General features: G+C 36.4%; 1 protein-coding gene across 2 annotated transcripts in view; it reads right to left on the bottom strand.

Moving 5' to 3' along the window:
• Positions 1-25,327, bottom strand: part of LOC150083617 (NAD(P)H oxidoreductase RTN4IP1, mitochondrial-like) — an 81,597-nt gene that overhangs the window by 35,448 nt on the left and 20,822 nt on the right. For both annotated transcript variants that reach the window (XM_090377386.1, XM_090377387.1), the window contains exon 7: positions 11,436-11,572. In XM_090377386.1, coding sequence (XP_090233512.1) covers positions 11,436-11,572 — 137 coding nt within the window. The remainder of the gene's footprint in view (positions 1-11,435; positions 11,573-25,327) is intronic.

The raw sequence follows: 25,327 nt of genomic DNA, 5'->3' as shown, positions 1-25,327 counted from the left end.
AAGTCTGATGAGAGGATCTGTCAAATAAATTAGGAAACAGCAAAAATGATTCTAAAGGACCTGAAAAGTTCATCACACATAGATATGGTACAAATAATAGGTGATTGTACATGTTGAACATAATTTCTTTCTAGCTTGAAGCTTTTGCCATAGACTTAACTACAATGAGCAATTATAATTATTACAAAGATCACTGTACAGACCTCTGCAGTCTATTCTCACATTTTCTTCAAAGAAATGGTAAGAAAAGAAATACCATCAACAAAATTTCATTTGGAGACAAAGCCCATTTTTCAGTTGAACAATTATGTTTGCAAACAAAAAATGCATTTCTGAGCAACAGAAAATAGGCATGAATATGTTGTTATTGTTATTTGGTTTTTAGGAGCATTAGCAACTAAAGCCATATTGCTCCGGGTATATGTGGTGGTCATTCCCTGACCTTTCCGCATCCTCCGTATTTGGTGGTCATGGGCTCAAACCCCAATCTAATCAAGAAGCGTGTGCTACGCACTGCTGCTCCTGCCCACCTGGCTACGGAGGCGCCTGGCATGAATATGAAGTTACCACAGAATTGTGCAAACTACACATTGTGTTGAGTGTTTTGCTTTGGTAATACTGGATTTTTTTTAAGAAACTGTGAGCTCTCGACACTATACTGGACTTCTGACAGAATCTTTTATACCTTTGGTAGAAGATAGTATGGACTGTGGTCAGAATGGAATGTTCCTCCAACAAAACAGGGCCCACCAACACACTGCCAATTCTGTTTTTGACATTCTAAATATGTGATTTAACAATGGAGTGATTTAGCCTGCCAGTGAGCATGTCAAGTCTTATAACACAAGTAAATGCATGGAGACAATGGCTATTCCAAAATGTAAATACTTATAATGCAGCCATTTATGAGTATTCCTCTTAAATATTTTGCTCACTAATAAACAATACTATATGGCTTATAAAAATAAAATATCATTTTCATATTGATAACAGCTGCTTTTCAAAAAATATTTTTGTATCTAAAGTAGTGTTTTCCAGCAAATTTATCAAGTCTATAAAGCAGCCACCGCAATATTATATATTTCTTATTGAATTTTTTTCCTTAGTCCACAATACTATAGACATTATAAAATGAAATTATCATAATTATTAGTGCAGTATTTATTTTTTATCACAAAAATTAAAAGAATAACTGCCATAATGATTATAACTCAGCTACACACAAATATTTTTCGATAAGTTTTTCTTGAATTGCCCACAGTACCATGTAAAAATAAAATATTATTATCACAGTTGTAAGATAAATTTAAAAAAATTCTATCATCTCATCCCATTTTTAGAAGTTTTATCTGTCACTCTTTTGTGAAATACTCTTGCAAAGGCTACTCTACAATAAAAAAAAAAAAAAAATCGAAACAACTTAATTATAAACACAAAACATGGTTGTTTCGAAAGTATTCTAGAAGGGAAAAAAAAAATACTATTAAGGATCGAGAGTATGGTTAATTATCAATACCAAGTGGCCTCCTTCAAGATAACTTGGACAAGGCTTCAGGAATGGCCAGAAAAGGTGCAGCAATGTTTTAATGCAAAAAAATGCAGGGGGAATAGCAACCCCAAATTAACTTATACACTTTGTGGTGCAAAATTAAAAACTGGAGGAGAAAGAGTTTAGGGAGTTAGTTAGGGAGAAGTATTAGCCACATGGTGCAAGAAAGCCTATGGCTTATGCTGCACCAGCCAAAAAAAAAAAAAAAAAAAACCGAACAAAACAATGAAAAAAAAAAATAATAATAAATAATAATAATTAATAAAAAAAAAGGAAATTAAACCTATCATCCTATGAGCTTCCCTGACCCGAAGGTACTATCCAGATGACCTTTGAATTTCCCCAAACTGTCAGCCTCTACCACCCATGTAGGCAACTTATTCCAGTGATTTATAACTCACTGGCTAAAATAAATAAATAAAACATAAATAAAATAAAAATAAATAAAATAAAACTTCCTGCAGTCCAATCTAAACATTTCCTCCCGTAACTTGAATTTATGTCCCCTAGTTCTAACATCATTTATAATCTTGAAAATTTCGTCCTCATTCATTTTACTGATGCCTCTCAGAGCCTTAAACACCTCAATCAAATCTCCTCTAAGGTGTCCAATTTCCAAACTCTGCAACCCACATATTCAAAGTCTTTCTTCATAAGGATGCCCTTTTGCCGATCTCACCAGCCGAGTGACCCGTCTTTGCACCCTTTCAAGAAGCTTGATACCTTTCTTTAGGTGCGGTTTCCATACTTGAACACAGTATTCCAAGTGTGGTCTAACAAAAGCCTTATATAATGGGATTATCATGTCCCTATCTCTACTTGCAAAAGTTCGACAGATCATCGATAGGATACCATGGGCTTTCCTTGCAACCTGTTTACAATGCTCAGAGAATTTCATGTCTGACCGTATCGTAACACCCAAGTCCCTTTCCTCCAATGCTGGGTTTAGTTGAATTCCACCAAGTGAATAAGTTATTTTGGAATTACTGTTTCATGGCTTTAATCCAACACTTTGTTGGATTAAAGCATAGCTGCCATTTTTCTGACCATTCCTGAAGTCCATCTAGGTCTCTCTGAAGAAGCTCAGCTTGACAGTGACCATTAACCACTCTACCAATTTTAACATCATCTGTAAATTTATACATCACGCCCTCTATCCCTTCATCAATGTCGTTTATGAAAATTAAAAACAACAGTGATCCTAATACTGATCCTTGGGGAACCCCACTTCTTACAACAACCCAATCTGAGGATTCCCTAAATCCAGCTTGTGAGTGACCCTTTCGAAATAGCGAACCAGATTTGTTAAACATGATTTTCCCTTTACAAAACCATGCTGAGTATCCTTGAGAATTTCAATTCGATCCAAATGATCCTGAATTCCACCCTTGATCATTGCCTCCATGATTTTCCCTACCACTGAAGTCAGACTGACAGGTCGATAATTTCCCACTTCACTTTTAGAGCCACCCTTATGTATGGGAGATACATTTGCACTTTTCCAATCCAAGGAATCTCCCCAGAGTCTAGTGATGCTCGCATAATTAGCCTCAATGGTTCAATGCACTTACTTGCCGCTTCCCTTAAGATTATGGGGTATATTCCATCAACTCCAGGAGCCTTACTGAGCCAGGAGTTACAATACAGTTAAATATGAAGTTCTCCACAATTTAGACAGGCAACAAGGAGGGATCATGGTGTCCTATCAATGATTTAATGAACATTTTCTTGTTGGAATAAGGAAATCATAATCCAGTGTACAAGGTTATTGCAAGACCATCAGAATAGCTGAAATACTGTGTCAAAGTGTGGCACCTAAAAAAAGACATCAAGCTTCTTGAAAAGGGTTCAAAGATGGGTGATCAGAAAGACTTTGAATATGTGGGCTACAAAGCCTAGTAACCAGGCACCTCAGAGATGAGCCTGATTGAGGTCTATAAGGCTCTAAGAGGTAGCAGAATGAATGAGGGTGTAATTTGCACTGTTATAAATGATTCCAGAACAAAAGGCCATAAATTTAAACTATAAGGAAATAAATTTAGACTGGCTTATGGAACGTTTGCTTTTAGCCAATAAGTTATCACAGGGATAATTGAGGATGAATAGTTAGTTACCTACATAAGGAGGGAAACATATAGGTTATTTTTTTTTTTATAGATTTATTTTTTATATTTATTGTTAATTTTATTATTTATTTTTATTTATTATTTTTTTTAATTTAGTTATGTTTTTTATTTTGTGGCCAGTGTTGCAAAAGCTGATGGCTTCCTTGCACTATGTGGTTAATACTAATAAGCAAATAAAGCTGCTAAATGTGTAAATTTTGATGTTGACAACTGCTGAATTGACTAATCAAACTAAATGCAAATGGAAAAAATAAAGTAAACTGAATCATGCTACAAATAAAAGGAATTACTAAAGAAATGCTCTTCAGTATAACTAATCAATTAAAATAAAAATTAACCAAAAAACTTAATGAAGAGGATTGGGTGGGGGATATGAATGCTTTCAATATATGATACTGTTTCTGTATATAAATGGAAGGAAAAGTGGGGCTAGAAACAGCAGATTACTAAATTTAAAAATAGGGCCCCTTTGACTGTTCCCCACCTGCCATGGAGGCCGACCGGGCAGTATGGTAGCATCTAGTGTCTATACAAAAACCGACTTTTGAAAAAAAAACGGTTTTGGAATTCCAGTATTTCCAAAAAAACCAGTTAAACCAGTTTTCGAATTTTTACAAAAAATATTTATACTTATTTTAAAATTTTTCAGTTTATTTAATATTTATGGAACTACAAAAATATAACAAAATAAAATATACTCCATACAAAACCAAATAAAAAAACACTAAAATAACTAAAATCCGTACAAAATATAAATTATAAATTTTTATTTCGTTTAGTATTTTACTTCAGAAAATATGATTTCAAAAAACAAAATGTCCACTGCACAATTACTTAATCTTGTTCTTATTCTTATTCTAGATACAAAATTGCCTGAAATATAAAATACTCTCTCACTGGCTACTGAACTTCGTTTTATCGTTTTTCAGGGCATCAAATAATAAATCTAAATTCTTTGTTCTTTTATTGGTTGCCTCAACTACTGTAAATTCGGCCTTCAGTGTCTTTGGATTTGATATTATTTCTTCAGGTTCCTCAAGAAACCTATGATTGATTTTTCCATGGCTTCTTTTAGAGCATTGCCCTGATTAATAGTTTCTCCATCTCCAATATATTCATCATCGGAATCTGTTTCCACACAAGAATTTGGATATATTCTAGACAATATTTTCCCAAATAACTTAATAATATCGTGTTTTGAAACTAATGGAAATACATTAGATTTCTTTGTTGAAATGTTTTGTGGATTTTGCAAATATAGCAAAGGGTTACCAATCCAACTTGTCTTCTTTCTTGAATTTGTACTTCTAAAGCATTTAATAATTTGGAACTAATTTCAGTCTTCAATTTTTTTAGTTCATTTAACAGAAATTCAAATATGCCTTCACTTGTTAATAAATTGGCATCTTGCCGCCCTAAGGTCCCAGTAATAATATCACTAGTCCCAACACTTTAAGAAGCTCCATGATTTTAGGATATTGAGCTTTATTCCACATATGATTTTGATTGATTGATTTTTTTTTTTTTTTTTTTGATTTGGTAGTTGTTGGCGCATCGGCTTCTGTGGCCATATTGCACCTCCTAAGGTTTTTGCAGTAATTTGATCCAAGCCCGAGGCGCGAATCGAACCCGCGACCTTTGGGTTGCCGGGCAGGTACTTTACCCACTCGGCTAGCCCGGTCGGCTCCACATATGAGAAGCACCAATATCATTCAAAGCTAAAACAACCCATTCTTTTAATGTTATAAATCTTTCAATCATGGCCTCTACACTATTCCATCTCATTTGGTAGTCAAGAATCAGACTTAATTCCTTTCCTTTTTCTTGTTTTACATAATTCTGAAGGATGCTATCTCTTACAGGAGATTTTCTAAAAAATTTGCAAATTTTTCTAATTTGGGAAATTCATTGTTTGTAATTGTCAGACAACATAGGGAATCCACAGTCGTTATCTAGATCAAGAGAATTTAAAAAATCCTCGCAATAGTCATCTTCACACTCTACGTCATCTTCCGATTCCTCACTTGTAACATATACATCAGTTTCAGCAATTTCTTTATTTTTATATAACACATCAGTAACTGCTAAGTGTATGGTGTGTGAATAGCATAGTTGATTAATTATAGGTGATAATTGGCCAAATTTTTTCATAACAGTGGCACCATCATTTGTCACTGCAACTACGTCAGTTGCTAGATCCAAGTTAAAAATCTGTAGCCGCTCAGAAATTTTCTAATGTTTTCTGAGCATCGCAGGAACCAGCTATTGGAACTAAGACAAAATTAAAATCTTCTGCAAAATGGTGTACATTGATATTCAAATATCTGTGATTTCTTTTGCTAGTCCACTCGTCTAAAGTTATAGAAAAATTTTTCCCATTCTTCTTAATACAATCCAATTCATTTATAGTTTCACGTTTGACACTGTCATAAAACATATGAATGAGATCCATTACTCGAGTGTCGTTTTTTGGTGACGAATATCCCAGTTGTTGCAAAGACTCTCGTATGAACAAGCTTGTTGTAATGCTATTAATGGACAATCCATCCATTGCAGTAATTGCTATAATTTCTTCTAAACTGCTCCTTTTTACAAAATTAAAAATACTGGCTTGTTTTTGTGGGCAGGAGGAGGGTCCAAGTGTTTCTTGCTTGTCGATCATTTCTGTTTTCTTGTCGATTATTATTTTATGAACTGCCTTGAGATGATTATGGAGATTGCTCGTAGATGATCCTTTGCGGCTCAATATTTTATTACAATGATTGCAGCATGCCTTGTCTTTCCAACCTTTTTGAAATCATCCCAAACCTCCAACTTATTTGCAACATTCATTTTGGTCTAAAAATCAAATGAAACATTTTAAATATTTTTATCAATGATATTAATATTTAATAATGAAAGAATATTATATTATTAGAATAGACATTAATATATTTACTTCTGTTGTTTTTGTTTTTACTAACTAAAACAAGAATAATAACATAAACTTCCTATTCCTGCTTGTGATCAAACTCAAGTGAACGGAGCTGTTGTTGTGTGTTGTGTACGGATAGTACGCAGGACTAAACTGGTCTGATCTGGTGGGGTACACGTGAGCAACACAGCTGATGTCATCAGTCAGTCTGTGTGATGCCACACAGAATAGCATAATAAAATGTGTTTGTGGATTTGCATGTCAAACAGTCACCTGACTTGTGAAGATTAGTTTTACTACAATATGCTTGGGCCCAAAGCAATTTCAAGTCAAAATGTTAACATTTTTAATTAAATAATTAATTAATTTTTACATATTAATTCTAGTATCCAAAACCAGTTTTTAAAATTTAAAAACTGGTTTTCGAATTTTACAAATTTATCCAAAAAAAAATGGTTTTTAAAAATCGACAACCCCTAGAAGCATCAATAGTGTTACCATACCTGGCAGCACCATTACTCTGCAAAAACTGCTCTACTCTAGAATTTAATCACAAAAAAGCAAAAGAAGAGATACAAGACCATCATCGGACCAGTAGTAATTATGGCTTCATGATACTCTGTTATCTCTAATTTTATCTCATACCAGAGATAACAGACTTCCAGTGTGCACGATGGGATGTATTTAATCCAGAAGTTAGTTCATGTGTAGTGCCAAGGGTCTCGGGTGTTTCCTAACAAAACATTCCCCCAAACACATGGTTTTGCAATGTATCTTTTTTTTTTTTTTTTTTTTTTTATGTGAACCCCCAAACACGAGAGGTATTAGAACCTATAGTACTTAGTACCATGCTTGGGTTGGAGGTTGAGAAGACGAAAGAAGATATTTGTTGACATTGGACTTGAACTTCTGTAGATTGTAATTTTCAGGAAATATGTATGAAGAAAGGTTGTTCCAGAAAACGGCAGTTGAATGAATAAATGAGGAAGATGAAAAGTTGGTTCTAGGGGTTTGAAGTTAGACAGTAAATGGATGTTGGCTGGTGGCAGAACGTGTTCGGACTGTTTTGAAAGAGAGAGTGGGAATTATAAAAGCCAATTCAGAAGAACAGTGCCCATGGAAGTATCTGTAGAAGAGGCATGCAACAGAAACGGTACGTCTATGAGAAAGCGAGTGGAGAGACTCTGTTAGAGATGAATCATTAATTAACCTAACTGCCCTCTTCTGAATGGAATCAAGAAGCCTGACAGAGATTTTGGGGGCACCACCCCAGATGTGGGAACAATATTCCATGGCAGGGCAGATTTGCGATTTATACAGAGTGAACAGTTGTTTGGAAGAAAAGTAACGCCGAGAGCGAAAGAGAAAACCAAGTTTTTTAGATGCAGAGGAAGCAATATTCGTAATGTGCTTGTGCAAGAGAACAATCCCCAAAAGAGATATATTGTTTTGTCTAGAAATCGGAGTGTCACCAAAGATAAGCATAGGAGCAGAAGAATCCTTTTTGCGAGATATAAGACAAGACTGAGTTTTAGAAGGGTGGAAATCAACTAAATTGTCTTTGCCCCACTGGACAATTATCTGAAGATTGGCATTTAAGGAATTGGTAGCAGATTTTTGAGAAGTTGAAGCTGATTGAGCAGGACAAGGTTTCTCAAAATGGAAAGTGGAATGCAATGTGCTATCATCGGCAAAACAATGGATAGGATTTCCAGTCAATGGAAGAAGGTCATTAATATACAAGAGAAAAAGAGTGGGAGAAAGAACTGAACTTTGAGGGACACTAGCATTAGTCGAGAAGTTAGAAGACAGAGAGCCATCTAGCATCACCCTCAGTGAGCGATCAGAAAGAAAACTGGATAACCAATTACAAAAAACAGTTGGCAAACCATAAGATGGAAACTTGTTTAGAAGACCTTTATGCCAAACACGATCGAAAGCCTTTGAGATGTCAAGAGAAACTACTTGTGTTTCACCGAACCTTTCCATTGAATTAGTCCATAAGTGGGTAACATAATCCAGAATATCACCAGTGGATCGACACTGACAGAATCCATACTGGCGATCGTTGATCAGACGGAAGGTTTCTAGGTAGTTTAAGAGTTGCCGGTTAATTGATTTCTCCATTACTTTAGAAAGAGTAGAAGTAATTGCAATGGGACGATAATTGGATGGGAGGGATTTGTCACCCTTTTTAGGAACTGGCTGGATATGAGCAAATTTCCAAGCAGAAGGAAAAACACCTTTGGAATAAGAAAGTGAAAAAAGGCGGCAGAGAATAGGAGTAAGTTCAGGAGCACAGGTTTTGAGAACAAGGGGAGAAATACCATCGGGACCTGGAGCTTTCTTAGCATCAAGATTCATCAAAATCCTTCTGATATCCTTTTGACGGAAGACCACAGGAGGCATTGAATGGAGCATGTTGGGAATGGTGGGAGGTGTTTTACCAAGATCATTAATACATGAGCTGGAAGAAAAATGGGATGCTAGCAGTCAGCTTTATCCTTGGCTGAAGTGACAACAGAACCATCTGGTTTGGACAGAGGTGGGAGCAGAGATGGGCAAAAGTTGCGGCCAATAGTTTTGGCAAGAGACCAGAATGATCGACAACCATTAAGGCAAGAAGCAAGTTTTCTACTCTTAGCCTGTTCAAACTCAAGTTTGGACTGATTAATAACTGCTTTACAATTGTTGCGAGCTTTGGTGTAGGCAGAAAATGAAACTGAAGAATTAGAAACAAGCCAATTACGATATGCAACATTCTTCTCTTGAACAGCCTTAGCACATTTATTGGAAAACCAAGGTTTAGATAAAGGACGAGATTTTAAAGTGGACTGTGGGATAAAGGATTCCATTCCTGTAAAAATAATTTCACTGACACGATCTGAGCAAATGTTGACATCAGAAGTTTTGAAACAGTAATCCGACCAAGGAAAAGAAGTCTCACAGGTCATCCCATTTTGCATTCTTGTAATGCCAAACAACACGAGGTTGGGAATAGCCATGAGATAAAGGTTCCATTGGAGAAGAAGCAATCGCCAAGTTGTGATCTGAAGTGCCTAAAGGACCTCTCACTTCGACCGTGCACTTAGAAGGGTTGTTTGTGAGAAAAAGATCAAGCGTATTGGCAGTATGATTAGGATTGTCCGGTATTCTTGTAGGTAAATGAACAATCTGTGCTAGGTCATTGGTAATTGCAAAAGCCTCAGCATCTCGACCTGCTGGGTCGGTGTGACTAGAAAATGGAAGCCAGCTGGAGTTGTGAACATTAAAATCACCAAGGAAAATTACCTCACTGTTAGGAAAGTGGACTAGAGAAAGTCAAGTTGCAAAGAGAGGAAGTCAAAGAGCTCCAAGTGATTAATGGAGTTGGGAAAACGGTAGAGACAACAGATGAATTTGACACAATGAGGTAGAAAGATTTTAAGCCAGAGAAGATCAAAGAGAGGAGATTCCAAATTGCCAAGTCTCTGACAGGGAATATCAGAACGGACATATGCACAAGTACCACCTTTGAGGCGAAAGGAATCATACAGCGAATAATTTGGGCATCTGAGATGAGCAGTAGTTGAATAAACCAATAACTGAGATTCTGTCAGAAAAAGTACATGGGGTTTGGCAGACTGCAAGTGGAAATGGACATCGCTGAGATTAGAATTGAGACTACGTATATTTGTGAAATGAATTAGGAAGTGCTTCTAGCATGATGGAGAAATGGTACATGTCACTTTCTCCATATTTTCGCCCATCATCTATGTGATGCAACATATTTTTTGGAATTCATCAGACCCGACAACCCTTTTCCAGTGTATTTCCTCGATCCACATTTTTCTCTGTTACATGTAGACAGCAGTGACATATGATGCAGTTCTACCCTGTTGTATTCAATACTTGACCCATCGTGCATTAAAATGGCAGTTGGTGTAGTCCACAATTGTATTTGTGTCATCCTGATTATTTCCAGTCACGAGTTTTGTGCCAACTGCCAATTTTGACTATGAGCCATTCCCTCTTGATACTGTTTCTGCATGTGTAATGAAATGCTATTATCCAGAATTGCTACTATCAGCCTATACACCAATGGTTTTCGACCTTTTTTTTAATTATGACAACCCTAAGTAATTTATTTTATTTTGTGGCACCCCTACTCAATTTTCTGCCTGTTAGATCCGATTCTGTGTGTGTGTGTGTGTGTGTGTGTGTGTTATTAAAAAAATATGTTATATGATAGTTATTACAATAATATAGCTATAAACAAAATTACAATTCATGATACAAATTATATATAATAATTTTATAATTTTATTTTTTATATAGATGTACTAAATAAACATCAATTATAGATCACCACAAAATTAAAAAGATGCAGTACACCTTTTTATAATGAAATAAATATATAAATTAAAAAAAAAAAAAAAAAAATAGTTTAAGTAACTTAAACTCAAATTATGTGGCACTCCTGTAATGTTGTTGAGGCATCCTTCAGTGCCACTGCACCCCGGTTGAAAATCACTACTACACACACACACACACACAGCCACAAAATCATAACGTTAGCACATAGAGATACATTCAGTTTGTTTATGGAGAAGTAATGCTCCGAACTAAATGTACAAAATAGTAAAGAGCATCTTCCAAAAAACCTGCATATACCATTACAAAGTACATCTTTCTTATTAGGATTAAATCAGAACCAGTTAAAAATTTATATAAGCTCATAGTGTATCTGACATATATTTCTTAAAACTTGTGCCAATGCTGCAACCATCAGAGGAACTGGCACTACAGTTTTATATATAGAATTGGTAATCATAATGATGGGCCAAAGAAATTAATTTATACTTACCCCTCCAATGCTTTGAGCTCTTTTTCTATATCTTGAGTCCTGTAATCTATAACATAGCGAACTCCTAAATTATATAGCATGTCAACAGCATCTGTACTACAAGTGGCAGTTACATCAGCTCCCCAGGTTTTAAGCAGCTATATCAATAACAAAGCCATAACAAATATATTTTTTATTAAGCAATGGTTAAAAGAACCTCATGCCATTTCACTAAATCTTGAAATGTATATTGTGCATTTCTAAAGTTATATTGTGCATTTCTCAAATTTTGTAACATAAAGTTAGTACTGTATTAACTTTAGACAATAAAATCTTTTTTTTTTTGTTAACACTGCATTAGATTACAAATTTCTAAATAGTATTTATGTGGCCAAAAATTTCAAAGTGCTGTTCGCTTCTACGACAAAAGAAAATTACGTAAATAAAAACTACTTACATGTTGCATGGACTATGAATAAAAGGCAAAAGTTGCATTCTAGTCAACATGTAAGTAGATTGTTTTATTTATGTAATTTCACAGAAGTTAACAGTACTTTGAAACATTTGGCCACATTTTATATTAGTTTTATTATTAAATTTACAAATTTCTATATAATGCAGTGTAATGAAAATGTCTTCAAATGTCTTTATAATAGCAATACACTGAAATATGTAAAACTTTGATATACACACATAGACCAATACCTGGATCGTAAAGCCTATTTTAGAGGTCACTGAAGATCAGGTGCTTCCCATCATGGTGAGACTCAATCCCCTTTCTCCTTAGTGATGGTTGATTCCAGTAGTATAATAAATTATGCCATTGGGCTGTTAGGTACTATCTTGAGCTATGTCATTGGGCAGTATCTAGTATGAGGGATTCTTGGAGCTTGAGAGTGACTTTACTCTATTTCCCCCTAGCCTGAACAGTTTCCTGGTTCTCAGCCCAATGGAATACATGGAAATGATTAAACAATGCTGAATTCAGGGAGAGATCCCTCCCCATTCTGGGGTAAAAAAAATTCCCCACCTGGAATAAAATGTTAAGTTAGAATTTTTATTATTACTTTCCCCTCCTCGCTTTAAATTTCTATATAATGGTGAAAAAGTCTGGATGAAGGAACATTCAGACATGAATTCCAGGAATGAAGGAACATTGTCTTCATCTCATGCCACAGCAATTAACTACTTATCCAGAAGCAAAAAGACTGGATTCGACATGGATTATAAAAGTTAACAAATGTGAACAACTTCCATCCACTTCAAGGAACATCATCATATTTACACTCATTGGAGCGTTCCCTGAGCAAAAGCTCAACAACGCAATTAAACTATTTACATCGACCTATTTGGCCTTCCATGCTGCAAGGACTCGCCCTGCTGCTGGGAAGTTTACCATCCCTAGCCCCGTGGAGGCAGGTCGCTACTACCCTTAAATTTTCACCAACTGTTTAATTCTAAGTTCATAGAATTAAGATTGCTTTGATCAAACCGCAATCTAAAAAACTATATGAATTTAGAAGTAAAAAGAAATTTTTATACATCAATTTAGAAGTCAAAACGTATCATGTACATATGATACAAAATTAAATAAGCAATGACAAGCAGTTGCAACACAATGCTAACATCCGCAAGCATGCAGGAATAAAGTCAACTCTTCGGTTCAGGTAGTGCTCTGAGCACTACGAATAATATTTACATTTTTTAGATACATCAAGAAAACTTTATACAGTAATACCCCAAAGTTACGCGATAGGTGGGTCCGACGAAAATCGCTTAAGTCGAATTCGCGTAAGTCGGGGTACAACTTTGCATATAAATACATATAAATTTTGTTTAATTGGGACCAAGGACTAACAAAAACACTAGTTTAGAAGAAAAATATTAATAAAATTGCAGTTCTTTATACATATTAATACAAAATATGTATTAAAAAAATAAATGACTTACGTAAAAAAGTTATTTCGATGTCAATGGCTTCATAAAATCTAACAAATTCGTCTGACGACACAGAGACTTCTTTTTTCCACGCAGAATTTCTTCATAGCAAGCTAATAATTTTTTTTATTCCTTGTTTTGTAGCTATAATGCGTTCTTCGTTGTAGTTTATGTTTTCTAAAATTTTTAAGCCCTTTTCAATTGAGCTGAGACCTTCTGTCAAGTTTGCAATTGTCATGTGCTTTTCGCCGTTGCCTCATTTAGGCCTGTAGCACGTGCAATATCACATGGTCTTTCATTTCGCTCAAAGCGTTTCACAATTTCATATTTTTTCTCTATTGACAGAGGCAGACTGGCCATAAGCCTTGCCGGGGAAACCCCGGTGGGCCGGAGGCCGGTGTGATTTTGGCCATAAACCATAGTACGAGGCCACTATAAATTTTCCCGGGTAAGAATTTTTGACCCAGTCCGCCTCTGTTTATCGATAATTGCTTTTCTTTTTCTCTCTGAATCTGCAGTGTCTTCACCAGTACGCTTCCTTTTCATACCTTTTAAGTATTTTACTCATTTTTAGGGAAAAAAGCACAATTACAAAACGAGGAGGCACGCTTGATACGCATAAACAAAGCTGCGCGCATGTAGCAACTGAATAAACAACACCATAAAGGCAGAGATACACTATTAACACCTCACATTTCACATCACATTCATAAAACAATAAAAATCCAGTTGCGTTTCTGCTAGTGGAATCTGTTATAAACTGGTAGTAAACTCCATCTAATTGCATACTGATATCTGGAATTGTGTTGGTTTTTACGTTATTATGGTGAAATGTGTTTCCCCTAAAACAAATACATTTTCAGAATCTTCTCTTCATTCCTATCATGTTGCGTTCGGTTGGGGTGATTCTGCGTTCGACTGCCATTTCTTGTAAACACAAAGGCGAATTGTGCATAAGCCAATTCGGTTCGTGTTATATTATAAGATATCGTTACCGTATTTATAAATAGTGTATGATCGAATTTGTGTAGTGTAAACACGTGTTATACGAGGACTGACTGTATACGGCTCGACCGACGTGATCCATTTCTCTCGTGAAAACGATGTAATTTCCGACAAACGTTGAGCATGAATTCGAATGCACACATATAAATAAAGTTGTAATACAAATTCTTGTATATGTGTGCAGCTCATGCGCAGTAAAGTTGAATTTTGTTCATCTTTCGCTCTCACTCTCTGCCGTCGCACCGTATATCGATAACATGTGAAAAACGACCTTGAAGATAGTGGGCGGCAGTGTTCCCAAACGAAAAAATCAAGAACCGCGTAACTCCGAGTTCGCGTAAGTCGGAGTATTACTGTATATACTTTCATCGGCAAAAAGCCTTTGCATTTCATGGGGAGAGGAAACCCCTAAACGGCCAAGAAGCCTTTGCCTTGGTATGTTATACAGCTGACATTGAAAAATTACATGATGACTATCCTCAATCTGCCCGCAACGACAGCGATCACTGTCCGCAAGGCCTAGTTGATGTAGCCACAACCGAAGTCCGTGTCCAGTAACAACCATAACTTCAAGGAACAGAGGAATACTGTCATCATCTTATACCAAGACAAATAAACTGTATTTGTCTTATCCAGTATTTGTGCTTATCCAGGGGCAAAAAGGCTGGATTCAACATGAATTAAAAGAGCTGTCAAACAAGTGGGCTGATTTCCATCCACTTCCAGGAAGAGAGGAATGCCATCATCATCTAATGTCAAGACAAATTAATTGCCTCTCCGAGGGCAAACAGAGGTCCTGCACAATACCAGAATGGTATTTATAACAGTGTCCACTGAGCAAGAAGCTAATATGTGAGAAAGGCATTACATGAGATGAATACTCAAATTTATATAAAATTAGATGCATGATTCCCCATCTGTTTTGCAATTTTATATGATTTACTGGGCATCAAAAGTAGAAATACTTGAAAACTTTTACCTGCCAATAGGCATGTTCAATATGCTGAGTAACATTACACTAACGTTGACTGATATCTAATCCAACAGTATCAAGACAAAAGTGAAAGAAAAGAATACATAAATAAATAGTAATGCAGCTATCATTAATTAATTTCATAAACTTCCTGCCCTAAACTTTTACTGTGTGATCTAACACCCTGCTAAAAACCTTAGATGTGGAGAGAGCACAATTCAACTAAATTGAGTCTTTTTAACTGAATCATTAAAGCTGTTTTATTACATAAGAGAATGAAATTAGATGTGTTCCACTATTTGAGAAAGATATGTTTGTAAAACTGGAGAAACGTATTCCACACACATATATATAAATTTTTCAAGTGGTAATTTATGAAATATTTATAAAATTCACATAAAAGGCCCACAACATTTTTTTTTTTTTTTTTTATGAAAACCCCAAACACGAAAGGTATCAAAACCTATAGTACTTAGTACCGTGCATGGGTTGAAGGAGAAGTATGGAGGAAGGGGGGGTGCCGGAAACCTTGCTCTAGAGACTAAACATGGGTTTCACCACTTCAAGCCTCCAATAAGCAAAGTAGTAGTATTTCACCGGTTGATGAAAGCCATCTACCACCTTTCCCACATAGAAAGAGGCATATTGGTATTTTTCCCTTTATTCCTGCTAACAAGATCAATGCTATGGAAACAATTTCAAGAGACAGAAACATGTAACTGCACAAAAGGTGAAAGCCATCCACAACCAATAACTGACCTTAACAGTCAAATGCAAACAGAAAAATACCTACATACCAACAACTTGCATTATAGCCTATAATTTGTGTTCCTCTAATACAGACCTTCAACTTTTTAAGCTGCAGGTTACTTAAAGAATTACCAGTGTTTTTGTGGGCCAAATTATTTTATTTTAGATATTCAAATCTTTTTTGGTCCTGTACTTTTTGTGCATATTTTTGTGCATGTACATTCTTTATTACAAAAAATGAAATGTGCTATAAACTCCAAGTATAATATTCCTGCTTAGAGCGTGCTTGTTTGTAATGCTATTTTCTTCTAACCCCATGGTCAACCTTATGGAGTGTCATGCATTTTTCAGATCCCCAGAAGGTAAAAAAACCTAGATACAGCTCTTCTTCCTCTTGATTCTTGGTTTTGGGAAAGGGATGACTAAATTCTAGGAATCACATATGGTGCAGGTGGTTTTAGCATTAGCATTAGTAGAGGCATATGATGCAAGAAAGCAAGATTATTCAGCATCAGCCAAAAAAAAAAAAAAACACACCACTCCCATTTCACCCCTCCGTTCGTTCGAAATACCTGTCCAGTTGAGCCTTAAATTTGTTTAGGCTATCAACTTCAACAACAAGTGATGGAAGTCGGTTCCACCAACCAACCACCCGCTGGCCAAAGGCAAATTTCCGCACATCTATCCGACATCCGTCCTTCCTCAATTTGAATTTATGCCCTCTGAGGTGATTATTCTGAGCAAGAGGAAGAATCCCATTGGCATTGAGCATGCTCAAACCATTCAAAGCCTTATACACCTCTATCAGATCACCTCGCCGGTGCCTAGTCTCCAGACTCTGTAATTTGCAAAACTTAAGCCTTTCTTCGTAAGAGCAACCCTTTGTTCCATTCACTAATCTTGTTGCCCTTCTCTGTACCCGTTCCAGCAGCTCTACATCCTTCTTGAAATGAGGCCTCCAGACCTGTATACAGTACTCAAGATGTGGCCTAACCATTGCCTTATACAAGGGAATAATCACCTCCTTATCCCTGCTAGAAAAATTCCTGTATATCATTGACAAGACACCATGAGCTACTCTTGCAGCTCGTCTGCACTGCTCAGAGAACTTCATATCTGCCTGCACAATTACCCCCAGGTCCACCACTGTCAGTGTAGTACCGCAGAGTTGATACGTTGCTCTGGGGTTACTGTTTCCCATATGTAGTACTTTACATTTGTCAATGTTAAACTTCATTTGCCACCTCTCAGCCCATCTGTTCAACCTTTCCAGATCCTGTTGCAGCAGCACAGCGTCAGTAGTGTCCTTAACAACCCTGTCAACCTTTGTATCATCTGCAAACTTGGACATTAAACTTGATATACCATCATCAATATCATTCATAAACACCGAAAACAAAAACGGACCCAACACTGAACCCTGAGGAACTCCACTAATAACATTAGTCCCCGTTGAGCAGTGTCCATTGTTTACCACTCTCTGTCTTCTGCCACTCAACCATCCCCTTATCCATAGCAGCAATTTGCCTCCAATGCCACACTGCTCCAATTTTTGCAGCAGTCTTCCATGTGCAACAGTATAAAAAGCCTTTCTAAGATCCAAATATATAATATCAAAGTTATTCCCTGCATCCAGTTCTTTTGTGACTACATCATAGTATCCAATCAAATTGGTCAGGCAAGACCTGCCCTTAACAAAACCATGCTGCGTCTGAGCTATAACTGAATTCTTGTCTAGATGATCCTGCAATGCTTCTTTAACCAGTGCCTCCATTTATTTTCCTGGAACAGAAGTTAAACTAACAGGTCTATAATTACTTGTGTCAGCCTTTGATCCTCCTTTGTGAATTGGGGTTACATTTGCACTTCTCCAGTCTATGGGTACCTCCCCAGTCCAACGAAGCTCTCATAATTATGGCTAGGGGTTTGCTTACTTCCTTTGCTGCCTCCTTTAATATAACTGGATAGATCCCATCCACCCCAGGTGCCTTTTTTATGTTTATCCTCAACAATCTCTCCTCCACTTTCCTCTCAGTTATTACAAAATCATCTAGCTCACTGCCAATGTTTACTTTACCTACATCATTCTCCTTCCTGAATAACTCCTCATGCGTGAATGTAGATGCAAAATACTCGTTTAGATGGTTATCCACCTGAGCAGGATCCTCAACTGTTGAACCATCAATATCCGGTGGACCCATCTGATTCATCCCTTTCCTTCTTGAGTTTAAATAGGTAAAGAACTCTTTTCTGTTTTTCTTTGCATCCTTTGCCAAAGATTTTTCGTAGTCTGACTTTGCCTGCCTAATCTCCTTTGTGACTTGGTTACAGACCAACTTATATCTATCATAGGCTTCCATGTCGCCCATTAATTTGTATGTATCCCATGCATTTTTCTTCTCTGCCACATGTCTCATTAGTTCATCTGACAACCATTTAGGCCTAAACCTTGAACAATATTTCTTAGTTGGTATGTAAAGCCTGGTAGCTTCCAAGATTAGTTCCTTGTATGCTTCCCATTTTGAGTTTGCTGTTGGTAACATCATCAGTTGGTCCCACTGTATAGAATTTAAATATTGTCTCAGACCATCATAGTCGCCTTTACGAAAACAAAAACCCTTCCCTTTACCTCTGATGGTGGTTACCTCCTTGAGTAAATCCCACTTCAACTCACTGTGATCACTGCTACCTAGTGGTTCATTTATCTGCAGATTCTTAATGCATGAAGAATCACTACTAATAATCAGATCAAGAGTATTGCTCCCTCTTGTTGCCTCACGAACATGCTGATGTAGAAAACAATCATCCAATAAATCCACAAAAGCCTGGCTAGTGTGTGAGTGACCAACCCACAAATTCCAGTCAATATCTGGGAAATTAAAATCCCCCATTATAAGACTCTCTGATTTACTGGCCCACTCCATTTCCCTGTACAATATCTTATTATACTCATCAGAGTCATTAGGCCTATAGCACACTCCTACTTTCAATTTTGATTTCCCTATGCTTGTGTCATACCAAACTGACTCGACACTGCCCTGTCCATCGATGTTGACTGGCTTCACTTCCTTGGATTTTATGTGTTTCTTAACTAATAGCATAACCCCTCCTCCCCTCCTGTCCTGTCTGTCCTTTCAATACACATTGTATTCCCCAAATTCCAGTTCCGCATTCCTTATATCTGTGTGACACCACGTCTCTGATATCCCAACAATATCTGCCTTTGATGTTTTGAGTAATACCTCAAATTCATCAAATTTATTTACCAAACTCCTAGCATTGGTGTACACGCAAGTATGCATGCACCTGTTTCTATTCTTAGCTACCCTAACACAACCCATGTGTTTACTTGTACCGCAATGACTCCCAACAGTTTCTGAAATATCCTGCATCTTGTTTTTCAGGCTTCTGCCCGTTTCAATAGAAGCAGTGCAAGAATCACTTCCACCTCTACCGGTGGCTACTGTTAATCTATTAGTCCTTGTGTCCCCCCCAACTAGCAGTTTTCCGACCCACCTAACACTGCCTCGACAGCATCAGCAAAAATTCTTGCACCCTTTCTATTTAAGTGTATCCCATCCCTGTAGAAGCAGTCTCTCCTGTTAACAAGTACAGACCAGGCTGAAAAAAATTCTACCCCTTGAGCCTTGCACAATCCCTCCAGGGCCGAATTGATTGACAAGGCTCTCATCATATACTCCCTCCTATCATGTCTGGGCAGAATTGCAGACACTTTCAAATTCAACCCTAATTCACGGCTTTTTTTCAACAGTGACCTGTACTTGCTAAGTAATTCCGCCGGTCTCCTACTCTTAATATCATTAGTGCCAACGTATACAACTATATCACCTTTTGTGCCCTTAAAAGATGATATCCACTCTACAACGTCATCAACCTTTGCCCCTGGCAGACATACCCTGGTCCTATTCCACCTATCCTTTTTACAAAGCATGTTCCCCGTTTCCCTGACAATAGAGTCACCAACAACTACTAGTTCCTGTGGGACCAGCGCATTCTGCCTAGCTAATTTCTGAGCTAATTTCATAATTAGCTCAGAGATAGAGGTAGAAACACCACTCTTTAGCTCAGTGTCTATTCATTTATTGTTGACTCACGTGCTCTCCTTAGCTTTCTCTTTTTTTTTTTTAAATCCAATAGTTTTTATTCACTTTCCTTGCTGGTATAGCAGTCTATGTCTTTTTCATTTGTGCTGAACATGGCATTAATAAATTTCATTAATGACGGTATTATTATCATTATGTTAACATTGCATTTTTTGTCTGTAATACTCAAAATATTTGTATGCATAGTTTAATAAAATCTTTTTAAAAAATTTTTATTATTTTTTAATAACATGCAACAGAGGTTGAAAATGCCAAAAAAGCAAAGCACTGTATATTAAATGTGCAGATTTTCAACTTACATATAAACTATTGCTTCATAAACACATTGCAAAAAAAAATAATAAATAAAACTGAAAAATCAATGTTATCTACTAATATATGAAAAACATTGTACCACTTAAAACAGTTTCCTTATAGCACTCTTTAGGGCTAATCCTCTAGAAAAGTGTATAATGAGAGTTCACTATATGTATAAAACACAAAATCAAAATAATTTGTTATTTTCCTAAACACTGCACAAAACAAAACAATGGTAACAATTAATACTATTGCATTAAAAGAAAATACAATATATAACCAATATTAATAATAATGAGAAATATCAAATTTCATTAGATGAAATCATACAATTAATTAATGGGAAGTTTTAATGTTTTTTTTTTTTTTTTTTTTTTTTTTTGGTACTACAAACACAAAACTTTGGCTAAAACCAAAGTTTTGTGTTTGTAGTACCCACTTTAAAAATAGGAACTACAAACTGGTAGTTTGTTTAAAAATTGGTTACATAATTTGATTTAATGTACTGTACTTAATTCTTGAGAATGTCTTCTTGCAAATATATGTGTCAGCAAAAATCAAACTCATGCTGCAAGCAAATTTTCTTATTTTCAGAAATTTCCTTTTCATCCAGGTAAAAATAAATATTGCCTAATTCCTTTGCATCTTACAGTCCAAAGGTGTACTAAGTGCATGCAGTGATATATATATCACCTCGTGCACTTAGTACTTATTGTTTACTTCTGTTGCCTAGCATATCCAAGTAAGCTTCACACTTCTCACTATAACTCATCCTTATTCTCAAGAAAAAGATTGATAAAACCTTACTCCCTTCTAGAAACCTGAAATCTTTTAAGAAATGTCAAATCAGCAATGCTCTTGGTGGTACTCAAAATGACACATCCTTTGAAAAAAGTGAAAGTCCAGTTCATAACATCAGTAATAATGAGTATGTTATTAGTAAAAAGAAATATTTGAGGTTCTATGACATTAAAATCTTTGTACTACATTGACATTCCCTGACATTTTGTTTAGTAAGCACTTATAAATTTGTTTCAGATACATGTAATGAAATTTTTTTTTTTTCCAAAATTTTCTTTATAAAACCTAAGGACATCTTATGGTCCAGTGCATTTCGTGGACCAGAAACAGTAACTTTATTTACTTATCTTTCCGAAGGTCATTACTTTGAGTTATTTAAATTCAGGCATTTGTTATTCATTTGCTAATTTTGTTTAACTTCATGACTAAATGGAGTTTGAAAAAACAATTTATTTCTCTGTGTTATCCTTTTGTGTACACTAATATCCTCAGTACCTTCAAATTAAACTATGATATTTGTTTTAGTAACAGTAAAATCTGTTTACCTGCTGTCACATGGAGAAACATAGCCAGAAATCATAATACCATTCAAATAAATTAAATAAAATTTGTACACTAAAACATACAAATCAAGTGCAGTAAACTGCACTTCATTTTCAATCATGAGGATTATTCTACTACCACTGAATACCAAGACCAAGTATTTTGCATTAAGACTTATGGGCTTATGTTCAGCTTAGAAACAAATGCTGTTATCCACAATTCTGCTTATACAGTTTCTTGGCTTCTTTCAGAAATATCAATATTCAGTGGTAGATCCAGTAGGAGAAAATCAGGATAATTGCCCTCCTCTCCAGAGCCCGAGTAAATTGAAACAAATATCATATGTTTTATGATATTAATTCAATTACATGCATCCTTGTAATTATATGCCCCCCCACTAGAAAAACAGTCTATCTGACCCTGCCGCTGTTTCACTTTGATGGTAGCCAACCATGCAGAAAACTATGAAAAACTTGAGACATTCTTCTGAAAGCAGCATGATACATACCCACATTGTGCTATGTTCAACTTAAAGACAAATTATCCATGGTTCTACCATGTCGAAAAGCTTCAGCCATTCTTGTGAAAGCTGCATGAGCATCACACTGCTTTCACATAAGAATGAATATCAATAACAGAATTTTATATTCTCTATTCCACCAGGACAGTGATCAGAACAAGTTATCTTTGGTTTGTTTATTTATAATACTGTCTTTATAACGAAGCCACTTTTGAAGGTAATAGATGAATTTTCTTACAAAAAAAAAAAAAAAAAAAAAGGAATTGCAGTTATGAAAGAGATGTTTTATTTTTACAGTGCCTATGATAACGTACTGGCCAGCCCAAAAAAGTATTTATAAAGAGCCAAACTGTCTTGAGGGCCATGTTTTAAATAGTTATGTATAAATAAAAAAAACCCCTACTACAACAATTATGAATACAATAATACTTTATTTTGCAAAGGTCACAATAATACTGATCAAAGAAATAAATTCAATGAGAAATAACTACTGACTTTAGTTTTGACAATGATCATTATCAATCTCCCTTAGCAAGCAATGTACTATCGTGCTGAATGAAACAGGCACATTGATCACTTGGCTCAAAATGCCACATTCTCCATAGTCATGTCTCAGGCACCTTATCTGCATGAATGGTAAGTGAGGAGAAAAAGCCTCTCTGTCACTAAATCCAACTTCAGTAAATGCAATGGAATTTCTGGGTAGACAAAGCCATTAAACTTAGATAAGGCTAGAATAAAATAAAAAATGTTCTTAAGTGATCCTCTACAGCTATTACACATAAGGATCCTGGCAACATCAACATCAGGAAATGCAGTGCATTGTGAACCCTAAACGATCACAAATGTAGCATACAGAACAGAAATCATTTTTCATAAATATCCTTTCAAACTCTCGATGCACGTTCTTATGTAAATAGTAGTTGGTGTAAGGAAAGGAACTAGATCATTTAACTCACCTGCACCACAATTGGAGAAACATTCCACTGTGTAATTAATACTCACTTCAGGTATATCATTGTTAAATGGAGTGGCATTGCTGGTTGAAGGCACTGCTAAATCCAACACTTGCTTTTCTATTTGTCTTTTATGCAATCTCAATAGTCTTTGTCGTTCCCGCGCACTCATTGCTAACTCCATCTTTATTTTCTTAGGTTGGCTTGCCTGATACTCTCGACAATGCTCTGCATTTGACTTCAACATCGTTGAACACTCAGCTATAGCAGTGTGGCATTCAGTCCCTTTCACTAATCAGAAAATTATTGATGTGAAAACATCTATAGCAGCACCTAACAATGGAATGTAATGAAAATGAGGATTGCAACAATACAAATACTTGTTTTTGTTGTTGTTATTTGGTTTTTAGGAGCATTAGATTTAGACCATGCAATCGGAAAAGTAATTCCTAATGTCATAACACAAACTAAACACATTTGGATGTTCCTTCTCTCCTCGACTGGATTTTGTACTTCCTATCTAACATAACTGATGTGTTTTCGCTGTCGTTGAAATTGAATTGGAAATAGAAAAGATGACTCTTTTCTATTTCCAATCATTTCAGATGTTCGCTAAAGTTACCTCCATGGAGCCTCTCTTTTTCATCTGTTTTGTAGCTGACGTCACTGTACCTCTTTGGAGGTCAGAAGCTCTGTGCTGATGACCTGGCTGAAAATCCATAAAGCCATCACCTCTTCAAATGATAGTCCTTCACTGCAGCATTGCCTGTTAACGCTATTGGTCACACAAGAATTCCATGATTTTGAACTTTGCTAAATATGGGTGTTGTTGATTCAGTGCAAGATGAAAGCACATTTCTTTAATCCATTATGATTAATTCATTGATGGTAAAGCTGAAAACCACATTGAGTACGTTGTTGATGTACATACGCAGTGCTGCCACTTTATTAGGTACACCCCTGCTGTGCACACAAATGGTTTGTCCCACAACATTGTAAGTCACATGACCACAGTTGTGGATATAAATGCAGCAGAACAACCTTTCTAGTATCAGTTAAGTGTGCAAACCATAGCAAGAACGGGGAAAAGGAGTGAGCTAACGGACTTCGAACGTGGCATAGTAGGAGGTGCAAGACGTGCTGGACAAAGCACCTCTGAAATGGCAGTTCTCCTGAACTTTTCATGCACCACAGTTTCAAGGGTGTATCGAGAATGGTGCAACAAACAGAAAACATCCTCTCAACAGCACTCCTGTGGAAGAAAATCGCTTGTTGATGAGAGAGGTCAGAGGAGGATGGCTAGAATTGTGCAAGCAAATAGACAGGCCACAATGTCGCACATCACGTCAGAATACAACCTTGGTGCATAGAACAAAATATAGCAATGGACCACTAGTCGCACTTTGTCGCGAATGGGCTACAACAGCCGACAGCCACATTGTGTACCTTTGTTATCAATCAAGAACAAGAGAGCACGCCTCCTGAGGGCACAGCAACACCAGCACTGGACTATCAAGGATTGGAAAACAGTCGCTTGGTCTGACGAGTAGAAGTTCCTGGTGCATCATATTGATGGAAGGCTCAGAATTTGGCAAAAACAACATGAACCCGTCATGTCTGACGACTACTGTGCAAGGTGGTGGGGCAGTGTTATGGTGTGGGGAATGTTTTCTTGGCACAAGTTGGGTCCATTGATACCCACAGATTCACGTCTGAATGCCACATCATACCTAAACATCATTGCTAATCAAGTGCATCCGTTCATGTTGGCAGTTTATCCTCAGTCAGATGGTTACTTCTAGCAAGATAATGTGCTGGTGTACAAAGCCCGAATCACTATGAAATAGTTCCAGGAACATGACAATGACTTTTCTTTGCTGCAGTGGGCCACTCAGTCCCTGGATCTCAATCCTATTGAACATCTTTGGGATGAGCTGGAAAGAGCTGTTCGCTGCAGGCAACCTCCGTAAAATTTCAAGATTCAATTCAACCTCCGTCAAATCTCA

The sequence above is a fragment of the Mastigoproctus giganteus genome, chromosome 7, assembly GCF_048544385.1.
Source record: "Mastigoproctus giganteus isolate SK-2022 chromosome 7, ASM4854438v1, whole genome shotgun sequence".
Classification (NCBI taxonomy): domain Eukaryota; kingdom Metazoa; phylum Arthropoda; class Arachnida; order Uropygi; family Thelyphonidae; genus Mastigoproctus; species Mastigoproctus giganteus.
The sequence above is the reverse complement of the archived record's forward strand: the minus strand, read 5'-3'. Positions and strand labels throughout refer to the sequence as shown.